At 49.9% G+C, this 20918-nt stretch overlaps 2 protein-coding genes across 3 annotated transcripts in view; one reads left to right on the plus strand and one right to left on the minus strand.

The window, feature by feature from the left end:
* Positions 1-20918, plus strand: part of sptb (spectrin, beta, erythrocytic) — a 42873-nt gene that overhangs the window by 3418 nt on the left and 18537 nt on the right. The window contains exons 1-16 of one of the 2 annotated variants that reach the window (XM_074692152.1): positions 1116-1994; positions 9955-10106; positions 10187-10360; positions 13072-13169; positions 14838-14918; positions 15018-15133; positions 15253-15365; positions 15449-15636; positions 15720-15837; positions 16500-16658; positions 16795-17097; positions 17167-17317; positions 17394-18264; positions 18368-18505; positions 18974-19733; positions 20567-20769. In XM_074692152.1, the coding sequence (XP_074548253.1) occupies positions 1445-1994; positions 9955-10106; positions 10187-10360; positions 13072-13169; positions 14838-14918; positions 15018-15133; positions 15253-15365; positions 15449-15636; positions 15720-15837; positions 16500-16658; positions 16795-17097; positions 17167-17317; positions 17394-18264; positions 18368-18505; positions 18974-19733; positions 20567-20769 (4175 nt within the window). In that variant the 5' untranslated portion in view covers positions 1116-1444. Of the gene's footprint in view, positions 1-1115; positions 1995-9954; positions 10107-10186; positions 10361-13071; positions 13170-14837; positions 14919-15017; positions 15134-15252; positions 15366-15448; positions 15637-15719; positions 15838-16499; positions 16659-16794; positions 17098-17166; positions 17318-17393; positions 18265-18367; positions 18506-18973; positions 19734-20566; positions 20770-20918 lie in introns of those variants that run through there. The other variant, XM_074692153.1, reaches the window with a different exon arrangement.
* LOC141806565 (polypyrimidine tract-binding protein 1-like) overlaps positions 1022-20918 on the minus strand; it is a 189733-nt gene continuing 169836 nt past the window's right edge. Inside the window, exon 17 of the mRNA XM_074692155.1 lies at positions 1022-1045. The gene's annotated coding sequence lies outside the window, so the exon portion shown is untranslated. The remainder of the gene's footprint in view (positions 1046-20918) is intronic.

The following is a 20918-nucleotide window of genomic DNA, read 5'->3' on the forward strand; positions in this document are numbered from 1 at the left end:
AAATGTTTATGTTGCAAGTAGCCTACGGTGTCTCTGAATGGTCAAAGTACCCTGGAGACGAGCTGGGCAGATGCAAAAAAAATGCAAAAAATGAAATGTAATGTGAATGTGAGTTTGCAAAAATTATTCAAATGTCATGGGATCAAATTTCTGTTTTAGCATGCGTCAGGTTTTTTTTTTTAAAACAAGATTCAGTGTGCAAAGACCTTTAGACAAATATTCATCAGGCTGTAAATACTATTTTTTTGGTTTGGTGTGGATGTGACTTCCTGTACTTTTGCAGCCGGCCTCAAGCCGACACTGGAGAAACAGCTCTTAGTTTTGTCATGTTTTTTTAGACTGGAGGTTGCTGCTTGGAAAAAAAAATCCCTGCATCCATCAGGTGATGATCTTTGGGGCTGAAATGAAGCCAAATATAAAAACCTGCAGTTCATGGAGAGTCCACTCCACTTTTTCATCCTTTATTATAGATCTGGCTCTGTACTTAAATCTATCAATGGTTATACACTCCTCTCTGAAACACACACACACACACAGCTCAGTCCTGTGTGTGTGTGTGTTAGCGCCTGCAGCTGAAGTTAGTAAACAAACAAACTTTCTCTCTGAGAGTCTCCTGCATGTTTCTGTGAGCCTCAGGCTGAGAGCAGGGGACGGGGCTGAATCGATGAACGGCTCAGTGGATCAGGATCCATCTCTCCATCCGTCCGTCTGGGAGGACGAAGATCTGAGGCCGTGTTTGGACCGTTTACCGGGCGCTGCTCTCCCCTCCTCAGCTGCTGCGTCTCCCTGTCTCTTTAAGTGATGGAGGCCTGTGTGTGGGCGTTTGTGATGCTGCGCTAGAGTCCCGCTGCACTGATGCTGCTGTAATGCAATCAGTGTTTCCTGTCAGAGGAGGAGAGGAGGAAGAGGAGAGAGGGGAGGAGGAGGAGGAGAGGCTCTGAAAGACTCTGCTGCTGATTTACAGCCGGTGGAGTCAGAAACGTTCAGTCGGCTTCCTCTGCAGCTCACACAGCTCCTCACAGAGGGAGGAGGAGGAGGAGGAGGAGGAGAGAGGAGGAGCTGTGTGTCCCAGCCGTGGCACAGGAAACACATCATCGCAGAGCGCTCTCCTCCAGTGATGTCACGGCTGTGTGGGCGTGCCCGGCAGAGGGAGGAGGAGCAATGGGAGCACGTGGACGTGTTGAGACATATTGTATGCATGATGGGGCCACACAGAGCTCTGAGCTGAGGGAGAGGAGGCAGAGCATCATCACGGCACCGCTGGCGAGGAGAGAGTGAGCAGAGGAAGGAGGGAGGAGGGAGGGAGGAGGAAGTGAGCACGGGAGGGATCTGGAAAGGAGGACAGAGAGCCAGGAGACAGAGAGGAGCAGACGTGGAGTGCCAGCTCCTCTGCCGGGTCCTGGCCGTGCTCGTCTCGCGGTCGTAGTCGTTTTGGGGGGTGAAGATGAGCAGCCCGTGCCTGCTGCGCGCCGCCCCCATCAGCCAACCCCGGCTCAGGGAGGTCAAGATCAGCCTGAAGGCCAGCAGCAGGGAGGCCACCAGGAGCAGCAGCGGGGCCCCCAAGGAGACCCCCAGCCGGACCAACGCGGAGCGGGACCCCCCTGCTCGGGTCGGCATGAGCAGCAGCCGGAGCAGGAGCACCCCGCCGGTCCACAGGGCCCAGAAACCCGAGACCAGGAGGAGCACAAGGGGCTCCAGCAGCGGAGGGAGGCAGCAGGAGCCAGAGCACCTCCCCGAGAGGAACGGCACCCTGCTGCACCTCCCGCTCAGCGGGGCGCCCCTGGGACTCTCTCCTTTCTCCTCATCCTCCTCCTCGTCCTCCTCCTGCACCCCCAGACGTCAGAGGACCTCTCACCCCCAGCCTCCCCCCGCCCTGCCCTCCTCCTCCTCCTCCTCCTCGGCTAAGAGTATGAGGAGAGCGCGCTGGCTGAGCTACAGCACCTCCAACATCTGCTTCAACTCCATCCTGGACGGGCGCTTCAGGCAGCTGCAAGGTACGGGTGGAGGAGTGTGTGTGTGTGTGTGTGTGTGTGTGTGTGTGTGTGTGTGCGTGTCTCTCCTCCTCTTAGTTGTGTTGAGGTGTTGAGGTGTGGTGGAGCAGTGTGCAGTTGTTGTTGTTGTTGTTGTGAGGAGCTGAGGCGTCCAGCACCTCCTCTCAGCACCTCCTCTCAGCACCTCCTCAGCTGTTATTTCACCTATAGGAGCAGTAATTTATTTATTCCCAGGGAGCCGTGGCTCTGCCCCAATTGTTCACTGACTCCTCTCTGAATAATTTATCCTCAGACCCTAAAAAGCTCCTGATGGTTTCCCTCCAACGCCGCTCAGAGCGCGGAGCACTTCTATGTGCTCTATTTCTGCAAAGTGTCAAACATTTTCATCATTCACAGACTCCAGGTCAGCCTCCTCCCTGCTCCTCACCTCCTCTCCCCTCAGCGATCGGGTTATCAGTCAGAGAGTGCTTCTCCCTGCTCCTCCTGCTCCTCCCTGCTCCTCCTCGGTCTGATTAAGGTTTCAGGAGAGAGCTGTGCCGTCACTGTGGATTTCTGTTAGCTTGCACTGTGCCGTCCAACTCCCTGATGACAGGAGTGCATTAGTGAGAGGAGGAGAGGAGGAGAGAGAAACATGCTTTTTTTTGTGCATCTGCTGGATTTCAAGTATCGACTGATGCAGAGCTGAGGAGACGAGGAGACGAGGAGACGAGGAGCCGTAAACTTTCTCACAAAGCGGAGAGCAGGTCCTGAGCCAGGAGCATCGATCCGCTCAGCGCTCTGCATCACGTTTCAACAACTCTGTTCCTCCCATCGTTAGGGAGACGAGCGGAGGCTGCAGGAGGAGACAGAACAATAAGTGATAATCTGAGGAGGAGGAGAAAGAGGAGGAGGAGGAGGAGGAGGGCAGAGCGTCTCTTTGTGAAGGATCTGACTCTCGTTTGTTGATCTCTGTCGGTCCCTCTCTTGCTTCGATCGCTGTTCAGGTTTCAGCTCCTCACAGTCTCATTTTGGTGTGTTGACCTTTGACCTTTCAGTTCCTCTCAAGTCGTCATTTTCCTCACCTGACTCAGGTTTTAACCATCATTTTCATTTGCTCTGTTTCATTTCTTAAAAAGAGTTGAACTTTTTTTAGCACTCTTAAAAGTTTGGAGAAACTTTCTGACAGGATTCTACACTCAGTGCTGACTACATTACCCACAATGCAACCAGACTGCAACTGAGTTATCAGACTGAGCTCAGGGCTGCAGGAGGTTTGAGTGAAACAGGTGAATCTGAAGCAGATTATTGATCCTCACTCAGCGCTCTGATACCATCAGCTGCTCTGTGACGTCTCCTCTGGTTGTTGATCCATGCAGGTGGAGGAAAGCATCAAAAGTCTGAAAGCATCGAGGAACAAAACTCACTTTACTCTGATACAAACTGTAGCTCCTCCTCCTCCTCAGACACCTGCAGGCCCACCTGTGTTTGAGCTGACAGGAGGGTACGGCGAGTTTCTGCTTCGTTAGCATCAGAGCTAACATCTTTCTGCTCACAAGCAAAACTCTGGATTCTTCATTCTCTGACAGCCGGCGTGAGATCAGCTCCTCATGTGACGGTGTCCTCAGGTCAGGAACACGCTACAGCCATGACTCAGGCATGAAGCTCCGCTCAGACAACCCCACGAGGAGGAGGAGGAGGAGGAGGAGGAGGAGGAGGAGCTGACTGTGGGAAAGAGGAGCGTGCTGTAAACAGGGAAAATCCATCAGTATGAATAAGTCATGGAGCAAAGAGAGGACGGAGATTACAGAGAGCAGCATGTGAAACACAGAGATGTTTAGTGAAGAGAGCAGCCATGACGGACGGTCACATGACGCAGCTCCATGTCCCATCAGCAGCAGAGAGGTTTGACTCTGAACATGACGGCTGCTCTCTGGAAGATATTTAATTCATGGTCGACTACACGACGTTACGGCCTCTGATACAGACTCAGAGCTCAATGAAACACACATTAGTTAGCCCAGTGTGTGTGATACACAGGTGTGTGTGTGTGTGATACACAGGAGTGTGTGTGTGGAAACATCATCTTCACATCTGTTTAAAAATCCCTGAAAAGAAACTTTACAAGTTAAAATAATATCTATGAGAAAACCATTAGAGGCTTTAAGTTGGCAAAACTGAAGCAAACTGAAAAAAAAAAAAAGAGTTTCTATCAAATTTTATTTTGATAGTGAAAAAAATGAATCAATGAAATCATTTTTGTAAAAAACATCGGAAAAGAAATGTTCACTTTGAACCAAACAAGCACAACACTGACAATCAGAATGAACAAAAAATGCACTTTAAAGAGGGGGTACTCTTTTTTTGTCTGTTAATTTTGTCCCTCTGGTGACCCCATATCAAAATAAATCCTGTTTTTTTCTCTCTGGTGTTTTATAAACTCTTATTTGAGCCTCTTTCTTATTTTTGCTGCTGTCTCTTTAAGACTCCCAGCTCCACAAACCCTCTTCACTCTGATTGGTCAGTGGAAGACCCGGTGGGGAGTTTCTTCAGTGATTTCTACAACATATGAACATGTAGAGGCCTGAACATCTGCACATGCTCAGTCTGAACATCCAGCGTTTGTACGTTATGTCCATGTTTACAGTACGGGAAGTAGAGTACCCCCTCTTTAAGGAGCATCCAATCAGACGTTAGCGCACCAACATTAGCATAAGGAGTGTTTCTCATTGGCTCTTCATGCTGTTAAACCTCTGATTACATGTTCTGACTGTTCTGCTCACCTGGAGGAAAGCTTTGAGTTATTTCTGGAGCGTTGAGTCTGACTCTGAGGCTCTGCTTCCATCAGGAGGAGACGGCTCAGCTGGAGGCATCCAGTCCTCCTCTCTTCACCTCCTCATCAGTGGCAGCTGCTGGTCAGTCGAGGAGGCCTACATCATTAATTTGTTTGTTTATTTAAAGGTAAATTCTACCCTCCATGTCAGCTTGTTATCAGCTGGAGCTGCTCTGTGAGACTACGTCAGGCTGTAAGTGTGAGTGACAGGTGGAGAAGCTCCACAGCTGGAGCTGTAGCTGCTTATTGGAGAAAAGAGAGAAGATCTTTAAACACAACGCTCGTCGTTTTTAAGAAAAGTAAACTCTCTGGGGATCGATAAAACCTCTGGATCAGTCCAGAACAACTGACTGTAAAACTCAGAAGATGCTCTGGTGGAGGGTTATACTTCAAGATCTCTGACTGGATCATTTCACTGTCAATCAAAAAGGGATTCAGCCTCAGACAGATCATCCAATCATCATGCAGAAGCCCAGCGTCCAGGCCAGCCCACTGCCTCATAGACCCCCAGAGACGCTGAGCGTCCGATGGGCGGGACAAAGCCCAGCGTTTATCCAATGACCGTCCAGTTTTTGTTGCTCTTTGCGCGGTCTTGCTGATGTTTCATGGTCTGGTTAGTGAAGTGACAGCCTGAGCTAACCCGACCTGACGTTCCTATGGCGTTCCCGTGGCGTTCCCGTGGCGCTCTGAGGTATTTGCATGTTTTAATCGCCATGACTTTTTCATGTGGGGCTTTCTGTGTGGATGGAGCGGGCGCTGCGTGCCGTTGTTCTGCTGAGGAAGCAGAGGAAGCATGATTTATTCACTGAACTCTGCAGCATGTGTTGGACACACAGCGACTCCATGAACTCTCTGAGGTGGAGCTGAGGGTGGAGCTGAGGGTGGAGCTGAGGGTGGAGCTGAGGGTGGAGCTGGAGTCTTTCTGGGATCACTGTTAGCAGTAGGGGAGGAAAAGTAGGTAATGTAAGCCTGCTGCATCTCTCCATCTCTGCTCTCCTCCGTTTGTGTCTTTCCTCTGTTTCCTCCTCAACCTTAAACCCTGCTCCTCTCCATCCTCCTTTTCTCCATCCTTCTCTCCATCCTGCTCCTCTCCACCCTGCTCCTCTCCACCCTGCTCCTCCCGTCCTCCTTTTCTCCATCCTTTTCTCCATCCTGCTCCTCTCCATCCTGCTCCTCTCCATCCTCCTCTCCATCCTCCTCTCCATCCTGCTCCTCTCCATCCTCCTCTCCATCCTCCTCTCCATCCTCCTCTCCATCCTGCTCCTCTCCACCCTCCTCTCCACCCTGCTCCTCCCGTCCTCCTCCTCTGCTCCCCTCTCCAGCTGTTGGTAGCTTGTTCTCTGCAGCCTGAGGCTCTGAATCATTTATCGCAGACGTGGTTAGGGAAGCAGTCCTCTGCACTCGGCGGTCTGAAGTCAGCGCTGGGTTCAGGAATAAACATGGCCGACCCACGCCGACCGACCACAGGGGGGAGGGAGGGAGGACGCCACGTGTCTCAGGACGGGACGCCGTCTCATCACCAGAGGCTGACCTGATAAACTTCACAGAGCTCTGAGTGTGTGTGTGTGTGTGTGTGTGTGTGTGTGTGTGTGTGTGTGTGTGTGTGTGTGTGTGTGTGTGAATACACAATGTGTCTGAGTGTGAGCTTCTTCTGGGAGTTGAGGGTGCGTTCAAGGTACCAGAGTCGACTTGCATCATCATCCTCTTTCATCTCTGCTCCACGCTGTTCTCAAAACTCTGACTCTGGTTTCACAGTTAACCCTGTGCTTCACAGCGCAGACAGAGAGGAGGTGCTCCTCACGTGTTCGTCCTGACATGTTACAGAGTTATGGAAATGTGACGTGTGCTGGTGTTTGTTGTCCTGCTTTTCCTTTCCAGACATAAACTCAATAAATTGGCTGTTTTCATGTTTTTTTGAGTCTTTCATACACGCTTTGATTCAGTCTGCGAGCTGCAGGTTTCTCTATTTGAGGCTTTGTTTTTCAGAGTGTTGGAGCAGAAGCTGCTGGATGTAACAGCTCGATTCATACCACGGCTGTGTGGAGTTTTTGTGTGGGCTGGTTTTCAGATTGGAGGCTCTAACTAAACCCAGGAGCAGCCAGGAGCAGCCAGGAGCGGCCAGGAGCTCCCACTCACTCCTCCCTGGCTCCTGGTCCCAGCCAGCGTGCCATGGAGCAAACAGACAGAGAATAGACCGTGGGGTCGCCCTGACATACGCTCCATCAATCAGCTTCATTCTCCCGCTGAGTGGGAGGAACATCTGCCCAGCTCGGGGACGGTTTGAGCCTGCAGAGATGTGTCACCGTGTGGGCAGCTCTCTCCTCCAAAAACCCTCTGAGTGCAGACTCTCACTGTGTCCTCCAAAAACACGGTCTGGGAGTTTTCAGCATCAGCCTGGCCCGCCTACACCTGGAGACGCAGAGAGCGGCCGGTGTTTACTCCCTGTTTCATGTGATGTTATTATGCAGCACCTCCTCTGGCTGCTCCTCTGGCTGCTCCTCTGGGAGCAGGAGGCTCAGGGAGGGCTCGTCTGTGGAGGCTGTGGTTTGTGAGGCAGCCTTTGCAGCAGGCCTGTCTATGAAAATTCATCACCTCCGTCAGTGATGGTGTTTTTAACGAGGAGAGATGAGCCCGTGATGACCAGCTTCCAAACACTGAGCTGAAAAACCAAAGATCTCTCAGACAAATTGATCTGACCCCTGACGGAGTGTATGGGTCTGATCCAGGAGACAGACTCTGACTGAGCAGGACCACAACAAGACCAGGATTCTGGTCTGTGCTTCTGACATTGAAAGACAAACATGTGTTTGACATTAGCATCAGAGAGCTTTGTCACAAAATATCGATCAATCCATCCATCTATCATCCATCTATCATCCATCCATTATCCATCCATCCATCCATCCATCCATCCATCCATAATCCATCCATCCATCAATAATCCGTCCATCCATCCATCCATCCATCTATCATCCATCTATCATCCATAATCCATCCATCCATCCATCCATCCATCCATCCATAATCCATCCATCCATCAATAATCTGTCCATCCATCCATCCATCATCTGATTATTTTACCTGTCATCCATCCATCAATTATCCATCCATCCATCCATCCATCCATCCATCCATCCATCCATCCATCCATCCATCCATCCATCCATCCATCATCCATTCATCCATCCATCCATCCATCCGATTATTTTACCTTCCATCTATCCATCCATCCATCCATCCATCATCCATTCATCCATCCATCCATCCATCCGATTATTTTACCTTCCATCTATCCATCCTTCCATCCATCCATCCATCCATCCATCCATCCATCCATCCATCCATCCATCCTTCCATCCATCCATCCATCCATCCACCATCCATCCATCCATCCATCCATCCATCATCCATCCATCTATCCATCCATCCATCCACCATCCATCCATCATCCATCCATCCATCCATCCGATTATTTTACCTTCCATCTATCCATCCTTCCATCCATCCATCCATCCATCCATCCACCATCCATCCATCCATCCATCCATCCATCATCCATCCATCTATCCATCCATCCATCCACCATCCATCCATCATCCATCATCCATCCATCCGATTATTTTACCTTCCATCTATCCATCCACCATCCATCCATCCATCCATCCATCCATCATCCATCCATCCATCCATCCATCCACCATCCATCCATCCATCCATCCATCCATCATCCATCCATCTATCCATCCATCCATCCACCATCCATCCATCATCCATCATCCATCCATCCGATTATTTTACCTTCCATCTATCCATCCACCATCCATCCATCCATCCATCCATCCATCATCCATCCATCCATCCATCCATCCACCATCCATCCATCCATCCATCCATCCATCATCCATCCATCTATCCATCCATCCATCCACCATCCATCCATCCTTCCATCCATCCATCCATCCATCCATCCATCCATCCATCCATCTATCCATCCATCCATCCACCATCCATCCATCCTTCCATCCATCCATCCATCCATCATCCATCCATCCATCCATCCATCCATCCATCATCCATCCATCCATCCATCCATCCATCCATCATTCATCCATCCATCCATCCATCCATCCATCCATCCATCCATCCATCCATCCATCCATCCATCCATCCATCCATCCATCATTATCCAGGTTTTCATTCCCAGCATGCTTTGCGGTGTTGTTTATCTGAGTATGAGGTTGTTCTGATCAGGTCTTTCTCCAGATGAGGTCACTGGTTGGTCCGTCCCTCCACCCGTCCTCAGTCTGCAGATCCTGGAGGTTTTTTTGGTGACAGCTCAGAGTTAAACTCAGCTCGCCCCACGTTCTTTACCCGCTCTGTGTGTGGAGAGTCTGCTGTCAGCTGCTCTTCATCAGTTTGGGTGAATTGGATCATGAGCGGCTCAGCTGGGTTTGTGCTGTCAGCTGAAATGTTGGACCGTCACACAGCGCTGAGAGGGTCCAGCCTCAGAGCTGGAGTCGGGCTCAGACCCCCAGAGTCCAGCAGCTTCATCCATCAGACCGCTGAGGTCCCTTTGCTCTGCATCCAGTCAGAAATCAGGTTTTCCTGCTGACAAAGTGACAAACGGAGCGTTTTAAGCGCTGCTGTCACGCAGGGATGTGTCTGGTTCAGATCTGTTAACTCTGCCTCTTGTGAGCGTCACCCCGTTTGACTCGTGGAGCCGTGGTCAGAGCGAGGCCGTCGTCTGCCGGCGGGGCCTTGGCGAGGACGGCCGTGTCTCTGACTTATTGAAGTGTTAGTGCTGGACATGTTCGCCCTGAGGAGGAGCTCCTCTTTGAAGTCACAGCTCCTTATTTCAGCTCTCAGAGAGAAACCAGGAGCTCTTTTCACGTCTGACAGGAGTCGTTTTATCTGAGACTATAAACCAACCAAACCCAGCTCAGGACGTGGTTTATGCTCTCTGTGTCGGCTCCCTGAGGTGACGTGGAAATGAGATAAAGTCCAGTTCAGAGGTTTCAGGTTGTGATCTTTACTCTGGGGTTTGGAGTCTCTATCATCCACTTTGTGTCCGTAGTGCCTCTGAGCAGGGCAGCTGCTCCTCTGTAGGCGTCACTTCCTGACCTGTGAACCCTGTTTCTGTGTTTCTCCTCTCAGACGAGCGCGAGGCTGTTCAGAAGAAGACCTTCACCAAATGGGTCAACTCCATCCTGTCCCGGGTCGGCTGCCGGATCTCAGACCTCTACCTGGACCTGCGAGATGGACGCATGCTCATCAAGCTGCTGGAGGTGCTGTCCGGGGAGCGGCTGGTGAGGAGCGCCCGAGCCTCAGGTCACGGTTTGCTCTGCTGCGTGTGGTCCGGTCTTTCTAACCCTGTCTCTGTTCCCAGCCCAAACCCACCAAGGGCCGCATGCGGATCCACTGCCTGGAGAACGTGGACAAAGCTCTGCAGTTCCTCAAAGAGCAGCGGGTCCACCTGGAGAACATGGGCTCACACGACATCGTGGACGGGAACCATCGCCTCATCCTGGGCCTCATCTGGACCATCATCCTCCGCTTCCAGGTGAGTCTGTCAGTCCGTCTGGACCGAGACGTTCAGGGGGTTTAGAGAGTTTAATGTAGGAGTCAGAGACACAGCAGGAGGAGCAGGAGGAGGAGCAGGAGGAGGAGGAGGATTATTCCAGACCTTAGTCTCATCACAACAAACACTTTAACCCCTGGCTCTTAGTGGTCTCTGCAGATCCTTAAAGTCCTTCAGTCAGTGGTTTTTGTGGAGGATCTGCAGATCAGGCTGTGCACAGATTTTCTCCTTCAGTGTTTTATTCTTCTTCTGTTTATAAAAAGTTTTTTTCATGCCCCAAGGAGACTTAAAAACACTGAAGGAGAAAATCAGGACCCAGGTTTTTATGTTTCATGCATCAGGTGATGTTTTGAATAAAATGAACGAAATCGAAACAAGATTTAATTTATTTTTAATGCGTTATAATATGAACCCTAATGTGAATTTATGTATTTATTTTTCATTTCACACATGTTCTGCTTTGTTTGGGAATTCTCAATGTTAACCTCTTTGATGTACGGTGGCCAACAAGGGCCAAATGTTGTGCAAAACAACATGCATAATGATAAACAGGCGTCACATTCAGAATCACTGCACATTCATGAGCAGATGCAGCCAGCAGGAGATGAAACATGCTTCTCATGATCAGTCTCCAAACTCCAGGAAAACTGCAAAATTTGTCACTAGAGGGTTTTAAAACAAAAAACAAACAAAAACAAAGTTGTTAGAAGAGTCTGAGAAGTTGCTAAACAGAGCGACAAAAATGCTGAGTTGGCATCATGGACTGTAAAAAAATGGACGTCATCTTGCTCGGCTCGAAGCCGCCACAAAAACTGCTCCCCCTGGTGGCTGGCTGCAGTATAGGTTTAAAAATCCATCTCCCCAGTCATTCCAGATGGGCTGTGGTCAAACTTTAAAAAATTAATCCACCTGGTAGAAATGTTTCTCTCGTCTGATTGTTGTGGTGATTTGAAGATATCATTTGGCTGACTTGGATCCAAGTCCTCTTTTTTCTGAAAAGTTTAGTTTTCATGAGTTATACGAGGTTAAAAAGGAGGCTTTAGGTCACGTTTAACGATGATTGACAGCTGATGTTCTCGTGTATTTTTTTCAGGGATTGTTAAATATGTCAGGAGGTAGAGTCAGGAAGTGATTAGACTCTCGTAAGAAAAAAAACAATTATTATTTTTGTCACTCAGCTCCACTCAGATTCTCCCAGAATCCCTCACAGTCTCTACTGCACAGTATTTTGCGTATTTTGGCTTCAAAACTGTACAATGATAAACGGTGGAGCCACGCTGTCCACTCTGTATACAGTCTTTGGTTGGCCCTTCTTTCTCTGTCCGTCTCTCTTTGGTGAGCTGTACCACAGAGCGCCCCCCGCAGGCCTGGAGCACTTTTGTTTAAGGCTGAACTTGCAGCGTTTCTGTGTTTGCATGTTTGGTTTTGTTGCTTTCTGCACATTTCACGTCAAAGCAGTTATTTTCTTGCAGCACGTCTGTTTAATTCATAGTCTGTTTGTTTCCTTCATGATTCAGCCTTTGCATTAGCTTTGGATGTGCAGTGTTTATGAAAATGATGCACGTTTTTCTGTATGCACGTTGTTTTTAGCAGTTGCAGCGTTTTTGGCCCTTGTTGGCCCCCGTACATCAGAGGGTTAACATGGAGAATCACTAAACAAAGCAGAACATGTGTATGGTCTAATGTCAAAATAAAAAACCAAAAACTTCACATTTGGATTCATGTTATGAAGCATTTAAAGAATTAAAATACTGTTGTATTATCAGTTTATTCAAACATCAGCCCTTGGTGGATGTTGGTTTATGTTTTCGTTGCAGTTAAACCTGAGCTCCTACTGATGATTTGTCTGCGTCCTGACCACAGCTTAGACAGCATTATGGGAAACGTACCGTGGGCTTTAATCAGACGGTTTTAACCTGTTATTTTGCAGCCAAACGTGCAGCTGCAGATCTGATCGTGGAGGTATCAGTCTGATCGGATGTTTGCATGAAGCTCAGAAGCTCTCTGCAGCCTGGAGCTGTTTTGGCTCCTCTCCTGGATCCGACGCCTTCAGGTTCAGCCGTTATTATCTGCTGTTACAGGCACATCCAAAACATCCCAACATGTCTGCTCCACTCTTTCATCTTCTCGGAGGGGGCAGATATTTATTTTTAATTTGACAGCAACACTGTTATTTTTAGACGCCTCAGTTCAAACAATATGGCCTCCTGCATTATTCAAAGAGAGGAAAAAGGAGGAGGAGGAGGAGGCGAAAAGAAAGTGAAGAGAAAGGAGTCGGCTGGGTCCTGTCGGTTTCTTTCAGCTGCAGAATCCAAGGAGAAGTGAAGCAGCTAAATTTAGCCTCTGAGGCCGACTCTCAGATCCCTGCTCTAATTACCGGCCCTCTGTGGGAGCACACAGACCACAGTAACTACCCCCTTTCCCCCAGTCCCACCCGGGTCTGGAGGGTCCACAATCCAGCAGATAATGATGTTGATGAATTACTAAATGAGACGTTTTACTCCTCATGAATCACAGCTCTGAGCGCCGTTCCTGTAATAACAGAATAAATCAAAGTGAGTTTGTTCCTCTTTGAGGAATCGTTCCCGACATGCCTCACGTTACGTTCAGAGTGACTCCTCTGATTGCAGAGCCCACAGTCGTTAGTTAACGTTCATTATTTACCATCCAGCTGCGCTCGTCCCTCTCCTCAGATCCAAGACATCATCGTGGAGACGGGCCAGGCCGACCAGAAGGAGACGCGCTCGGCCAAGGACGCTCTTCTTCTGTGGTGTCAGATGAAGACCGCAGGGTGAGTGAAATCAGTGATATCAGAGTGATCAGAGTGATCAGTATAATCAGTAAGAACAGTATAATCAGTGTGATCGGTATAATCAGTGATATCAGAGTGATCAGTGTGATCAGTATAATCAGTAAGAACAGTATAATCAGTGTGATCGGTATAATCAGTGATATCAGAGTGATCGGTATAATCAGTAAGATCAGTGTGATCAGAGTGATATTTATTTTTTTAAAGCTGGTGACTGAACATGTATTGATGATAGTCTGTGATATTTCTATTTTAGTCAAACTCATAAAGTCTGTTTCACGGAGAAAAATCCTCTGTAGTGTTATCAGTCTGATGGAGAGACGTCACTTTATTATGAACACTGCAAATGTTCAGACAGGTCACTGAAAACACTGAGAGCGTTAACAGACCTGACGCTCATGTTTGACATCATTCAGGCGCTAATGAAGCTCAGCAGGAAACACACACAGATTTTAAGAGATGTCCTGCTCTGAGACAGCCATGAAAAACAAATCAGCTCCTGTTTATTTTAAGATGTCTTAAAAATAAATAAATAAATAAAAATCTACTGCTTCAGATCTTAGCTCTATGCTAAAATTGACTGAAATCTAATGAAATATTTGTTTTACTGAAGCACGAAATAGTTAAAAAAAAACTTTCTGAAAAATAGCCCCAAAAAAGTACAAAAAAATATACAAAAGAGCAACACTGCAAGATTATTAAAGGATAGTGTCTGTAAATTTGATCAACCAGGAGCTTTACTTCGAGGAAACTTCAGAAACTCTGCTCCTCATGGGCAGAAGGTAAAAGTAGATTTCCCTTAACTGAGAATAAATCTCAGAGATTACATGTCCTCCTGCTTTCTTTACATGCAGGGATTATTGGTGTTTGACTATTTTCATAATCTGGGCCTTTGAATGTCCTTTTTTGAAGGTTTTTTTTTTTTAACTGTTTGATTAATTTATTTTTGCAGGGTTTCACACAAAAAAAATGAACCAGCAGTGAACAGACATGACGTAAGGACGATGTAAAGGATAAAGCACCATAAACCTAACCTAAAAAGACGAAGAAAAAATAAAATAAAATAAAATAATAAAATAAATAAATAAATAATATAGAATAATATAAAATTGAATAAAATAAAATGATAAAATAAATTAATTATAAAATAAAATAAAACAAAACAAAACAAAATAAAATAAAATAAAATAAAATATAGAATAATATAAAATGAAATAAAATAAAATGATAAAATAAATAAATGATATAATAAGATAAAACAAAACAAAATAAAATAAAATAAATAAATAAATAAATAAATCTGTCAGTGTACAAAGTCAATACAAACAACCACTGCGTGGTCTAAACATGGCTGCCTGTCACGGTTTGGTCAGACAGGAAGTGTTTTTTTGCGGGAACCTCCTGTGGCTAATAAGCAGAGAATCCGGTTTTTGAGACTCTGCAGTCGACTCCATGTCCACACACAGAGCAACTTTCATTCTTTAACACTTAGTGATTACCCTGACCTTTGACCTCTGCTCAAAGAGAAACACCTCAGCTCCTCAGGCCCAGGATCAGGGTCTGACCCTGGACCTGCAGAGTGAAGAGGTCTTCATTAAACGTGCTGAGAGTCAGAGTAAACCCAGGTCCCTCTTTGTTCCTGGTCTCCAGGTACCCCAACGTAAACATCACCAACTTCACCACCAGCTGGAAGGACGGGCTGGCCTTCAACGCTCTCATCCACAAACACAGGTAACCCTCTGCAGCTCCACCTGCTCCACCTGCTCCACCTGCTCCACCCCTCTCCTCTCAGCTCAGCTGGTTTCCAACCCTCCCTGTTCCCTCTTTCAGACCGGACCTGGTGGACTACAGCACGCTGAGGAGGTCCAACCCCACACACAACCTCCAGAACGCCTTTAACGTGGCCGAGCAGAAGCTTGGCGTGACCAAACTGTTGGACCCCGAAGGTAAAGGCCTGACGGGGGGGGGGGGGGGGGCTACATGTTGGAGTCATGATGAATACAGTCAGTGTGTGACCCCTGTGACCTCTGTGACCCCTGTGACCCCTGCTTGTTCTGTATCATAGATGTGTTCACGGAGAACCCTGATGAGAAGTCGATCATCACGTACGTCGTGGCGTTTTACCACTACTTCTCTAAGATGAAGCAGCTGGCGGTGGAGGGGAAGCGAGTGGGGAAGGTGAGCTGAAACCTTTATTTGATGAGAGTCCGGTCCTGTTTGGTCTGTCAGACCCCCCTGACCGCCTGGGACCCCCTCTGCAGGTTCTGGACCAGGCCATCGAGACGGAGCAGATGATCGATAAGTACGAGACGCTGGCCTCAGACCTGCTGACGTGGATCGAGCAGACCATCATCGTGCTGAACAACAGGAAACTGGCCAACTCTCTGAGCGGCGTCCAGCAGCAGCTCCAGGCCTTCAACACGTACCGCACCGTGGAGAAGCCGCCAAAGTGAGTGAAGCAGAAACACCTGTACCTTCATGAGTCACACACCAAAGGTACGACGTTAATCACCTGGATGAACTCTGCTTCAGGTTCCAGGAGAAAGGAAACCTGGAGGTGCTGCTCTTCACCATCCAAAGCCGCATGAGGGCCAACAACCAGAGGGTCTACACGCCAAAGGAGGGCGCTCTGGTCGCAGACATCAACAGGGTGAAGACAGGAACCAAGTCTTTTTATCAGATTTTAGAGTCAGACCTTCATCAAGTCATCAAACGTTTAGTTCACAACAAAACAAACTTTGGTCACTCCTAGGAAACTAGGAGGAAACTAGGAGGAAACTAGGAGGAAACTAGGAGGAAACTAGGGGGATACTTAGGGGACACTAAGAGACAACTTATTAGGACACTAAGAGGAAACTTTGAGGAAATTTTTAGGAAATTTTAAGGAAACTTTGAGGAAACTTTTAAAGACACTAACAGGAAACTTTGAGGAAACTTTTTAGGACCCTGACAGGAAACTTTGAGGAAACTTAGAGAAAACTTAGAGGACACTCAGGGTAAACTTAGTGGAAAGGTAAAGGAAAGTTAGAGGAAACAAGGAGGATACTAAGGGGACACTCTGGGAAAACTTTTTGGGACACTAAAAGGGAAACTTTGGAGCCTTACCTGGCTTCAGCGGCCTTAGTGGAGCACTATCAAGAGAGGGTTGAATAAAAAAAGAAAGAGTGATTAAAAAACATTGCCATGAGTCTGCAGCTAACCACAGCTTCAAACCCTTCATGCTTCTTCTCCTTCTCTCCTCCTCTCCTCCTCTCCTCCTCTCCTCCTCTCCCCCTCTTCTCCTTTTCTCTCCTCCTCCTCCTCTGGGAGCAGGCCTGGGAGCGTCTGGAGAGGGCGGAGCACGAGCGAGAGCGCGTCCTGAGAGACGAGCTGATCAGACAGGAGAAGCTGGAGCAGATGGCGAGGAGATTTGACAGGAAGGCGGCCATGAGGGAGACCTGGCTCCTGGAGAACCAGAGGCTGGTGGCTCAGGTGAGACCTCAGAAACATGAACTTTATCTACACGGTTTTATTTATCACTGCTGTGAGGCGTCGCTCAGACTGAGACCTGTGAGTCTGACTGAACCACTGACTGAACTCAGCGTTTCCTGTCTCTGTCCGTCCTCAGGATAACTTTGGTTACGACCTTCCCGCTGTAGAAGCAGCGAAGAAGAAGCACGACGCCATCGAGACGGACATCGCCGCCTATGAGGAACGCGTCCAGGCCCTGGTGGACATCTCTGGCGTTCTGGAGTCTGAGCGTTACCACGACGCCAAGAGGATCGACGTGAGGAAAGACAACATCCTGCGTCTGTGGGACTACCTGCAGGAGCTGCTGAAGGCCCGCAGGGGGCGCCTGGAGAAGAACCTGACCCTGCAGAGGATCTTCCAGGAGATGCTGTACATCATCAGCTGGATGGACGAGATGAAGGTAGAGCGTCGGTGAGTCTCAGGTAGACGCGTTTGTTTCACAGACGGTAAACTGATTATGTGTCCTCAGGCGCGCCTCATGTCCCCGGACTTTGGGAAACACCTGCTGGAGGTGGAGGACCTGCTGCAGAAACACGCCCTGCTGGAGAACGACATCGGCCTGCAGGCGGAGCGCGTCCAGAACGCCAGTGCTGCCGCTCTCAAGTTCGCCAACGGAGACAGTAAGTACAGAGATGATCACACGGCGCTTCTTCTTCTCTTAGCGAGCTCTTATATGTGATGTCCTTTTCCCCCCAGCCTACAAACCATGTGACCCTCAGGTGATCCGTGACAGGGTCCAGCATCTGGACCTGTGCTACCAGGAGCTCTGTGCGCTGGCGGCGCAGCGCAGGGCGCGTCTGGAGCAGTCTCGCCGTTTCTGGAACTTCCTGTGGGAGGTGGCGGAGCTGGAGAGCTGGATCAGAGAGAAGGAGCACATCTTCTCCTCCATGGACTACGGCAAAGACCTGACCAGCGTCCTGGTGCTCCAGAGCAAGCACAGCGCCTTCGAGGACGAGCTCGGGGCCCGCCGCGCCAACCTGGACCAGGTCCTGGCCGAAGGAGACAAGATGATCCAGGCCAAGCACTTTGGCGCCCCCAAAGTCCAGCAGAGCATGGACGGCATCAGGACGCAGTGGCAGCAGCTGGAGGAGCTCGCCGCCTTCAGGAAGCAGAACCTCCAGGACACGCAGCGGTTCTTCCAGTTCCAGGGAGACGCCGACGAGTTGAAGGCCTGGCTCCTGGACGCCAAGAGGCAGATGAGCAGCGAGGACGTGGGCCACGACGAGTACACCACCGAGCGTCTGCTGAAGAAGCACAACAACCTGAAGAACGAGGCCATCAAGAACGGAGCCACGATAGACGCCCTGTCCAAACAGGCCAACGCGCTCCCCGAGGAGCTGCAGAACACCCCGGACATCCAGAGACGCCTGAAGGACATCAAGGACCTGTACATGGAGCTCATGTCCCTGTCGGACCTGAGGCAGAAGCAGCTGGAGGACACCATGGCCCTGTACACCATCTTCAGCGAGACGGACGCCTGCGAGCTCTGGATGGGGCAGAAAGAGACCTGGTTGGTGGGACTGGACGTGCCGGAGAAGCTGGAGGACCTGGAAGTGGTTCAGAACAGGTAAACGTCTCAAAATAGACCCCCCAGACTTCTCTGGTCTGAGTTTACCCCCATAATCCAGGAGGAGAGGGCCGCTCAGATTAACGTCTCCTGTCGTCCTCAGGTTGAGTATCCTGGCCAACGACATGGCCAACGTCCAGTCCAGAGTGGACGACGTCAACAAGTCGGTGAAGCAGCTGGAGGAGAGCCGACACCCTCGCACCAAGGAGGTCAAAGACTGCCAGACACGGCTCAACAGGAGGTGCTGTAAACATTCCCATCTGTTCAATTCACCTGTCACATGATTAAAGGTGCAGTTCAGATCATTTCTACAGGAACAAATAACCAGAAGAATCCTCATGTAGAAATCCTCAGTGAGAGACGTTAAAAGTTTGGTTATAATTGGAAATATGGAAATTTTGGAAACAGAATTAGAGCTCGATTGGTTGAACTTTTAATTATCTTGAGTTAATTAGGAGTGAGGCGGGACGCTGGACGTGTGGGGATGAGGAATGTGTCCACAGGGAAGCAGAATGATAATAACATGGTTAGAAATGAAACCAGAATAATTGGGTTCACAGGAAATGAAGGGATTACTTCTTCCATCAGCAGGAAACACACGGTCTGTCACAGCTTCAGGGTTTCAGAGCGTCAGTCTGAAAAGTTTGTGCAGAGTGAAACACCTCGATGACTCTGAGTGACTCACGCTGAGGCCGTGCTGCTCTTTCAGGTGGGAGGCCTTCAAGGCCATGGTGGAGGAGAAGAAGAGGAGGGTGGACTCTGCTCTCAGTCTGCACAACTACGGCCTGGAGTGTGACGAGACCGAGGCCTGGATCAGGGACAAGACCCGCGTCATCGAGTCCACCCAGGACCTGGGCAACGACCTGGCAGCCGTCATGACCATTCAGAGGAAGCTGTTCGGCATGGAGAGGGACCTGGCCGCCATCGACACCAAGCTCACCTTCCTGAGGAAGGAGGCCGACCAGCTGGCGAAGGACCACCCGGAGAACGCCGACGACATCCTGGCCCGCAGAAAGGACCTGGATGTGGCGTGGGACGCTCTGAAGAAGACCCTGAAGGACAGAGAGGACTCTCTGGGGGAGGTGAGTAAGTTGCAGACCTTCCTCCAGGACATGGACGACTTCCAGTCCTGGCTCTTCAAGACCCAGAAAGCCGTGGCGTCGGAGGAGATGCCGGCGACGCTGCCGGAGGCCGAGGAGCAGCTCAGCCTGCACGATGCCGTGCGTGAAGACATCAACAACCACGAGGAGGACTACCACCGCGTGAGGGACACGGGCGCTCAGGTCACACAGGGCCAGGAGGACGACCCTCAGTACCAGCAGCTGGACCAGAGGCTGAAGGGGCTGGACCGGGGCTGGTACGAGCTGCAGAAGATGTGGGACAGCAGGAAGAGCTTCCTGGACCAGGGTCTGGGCTTCCAGCAGTTCATGAGGGACAGCAAGGCCGTCAACGCCATCCTCAACAACCAGGTACGTGGCGACCACGATGGGATGGGTCTGTGGTGCAGAGAGAGTGTGAGGGGACCAGAGTCTTAGAGCCATCTGACGGAGCAGCCTCAGGTCCAGGTCCAGGTCTGCTCCTGATGACGGGGTTGGTCCCTAAAGACCGAGTTGGCCCCTGATTATGGAGTCGCCTCCTGATGATGGAGTCGGCTCCTGATGATGGAGTTGGCTCCTGATGATGGAGTCGACGCCTGATGATGGAGTCAGCACCTGATGATGGAGTCGGCTCCTGATGATGGAGTCAGCTCCTGATGACGGAGTCGCCTCCTGATGATGACGGGGTCGGCTCCTGATGATGGAGTCGGCTCCTGATGATGGAGTCGGCTCCTGATGATGGAGTCAGCACCTGATGATGGAGTCGGCTCCTGATGATGGAGTCAGCTCCTGATGATGGAGTCAGCTCCTGATGATGGAGTCGCCTCCTGATGATGGAGTCGGCTCCTGATGATGGAGTCGACGCCTGATGACGGAGTCGGCTCCTGATGACGGAGTCGGCTCCTGATGACGGAGTCGGCTCTTGATGACGGAGTCGCCTCCTGATGATGGAGTCGCCTCCTGATGATGGAGTCGCCTCCTGATGATGGAGTCGACTCCTGATGACGGGGTCGGCTCCTGATGACGGAGTCGGCTCTTGATGACGGAGTCGCCTCCTGATGACGGAGTGGCCTCCTGATGATGACGGGGTTAGAGGTGTTTAGGGAATGTGTCTTTCAGGAATGCAGCCTGGTCAGTTCCTCGTCAGTCAGCTGATTGTCAGCTGTTTTCAGCTCGTCTTTCTCGTCTTACCGTCCTCTCTGCAGGAGTACACCCTGGCCCACATCGACAGACCTGACACCCTGTCCGGGGCAGAGAAGGCTCTGAAGAAGCACGAGGACTTCGTCAGCACCATGGAGGCCAACGAGGACAAGGTGGACGGCGTCCTGCAGAGCGGGCAGCGCCTGGTGGACAGCAACAACCTGTACTCAGGGAAGATCCAGGAGAAGATGGACTCCACCTCAGACAGGTCTGACTCTGATCCTCTACTCATCCAGACTGAGAGGAGTTTTACTCCTCTTTACTTCCTGCACACGATTAATCAGCTGGATTATTAATCCACTGACAGAGCAGACCAAACATCTGTGCCGTCATTCATCACTAACACCAAGCCTCTCT

Source organism: Halichoeres trimaculatus, unplaced genomic scaffold (genome assembly GCF_033239565.1).
Source record: "Halichoeres trimaculatus isolate MK-OKI-2021-1 unplaced genomic scaffold, fHalTri1.1 fHalTri1_scaffold_17, whole genome shotgun sequence".
Classification (NCBI taxonomy): Eukaryota; Metazoa; Chordata; class Actinopteri; order Labriformes; family Labridae; genus Halichoeres; species Halichoeres trimaculatus.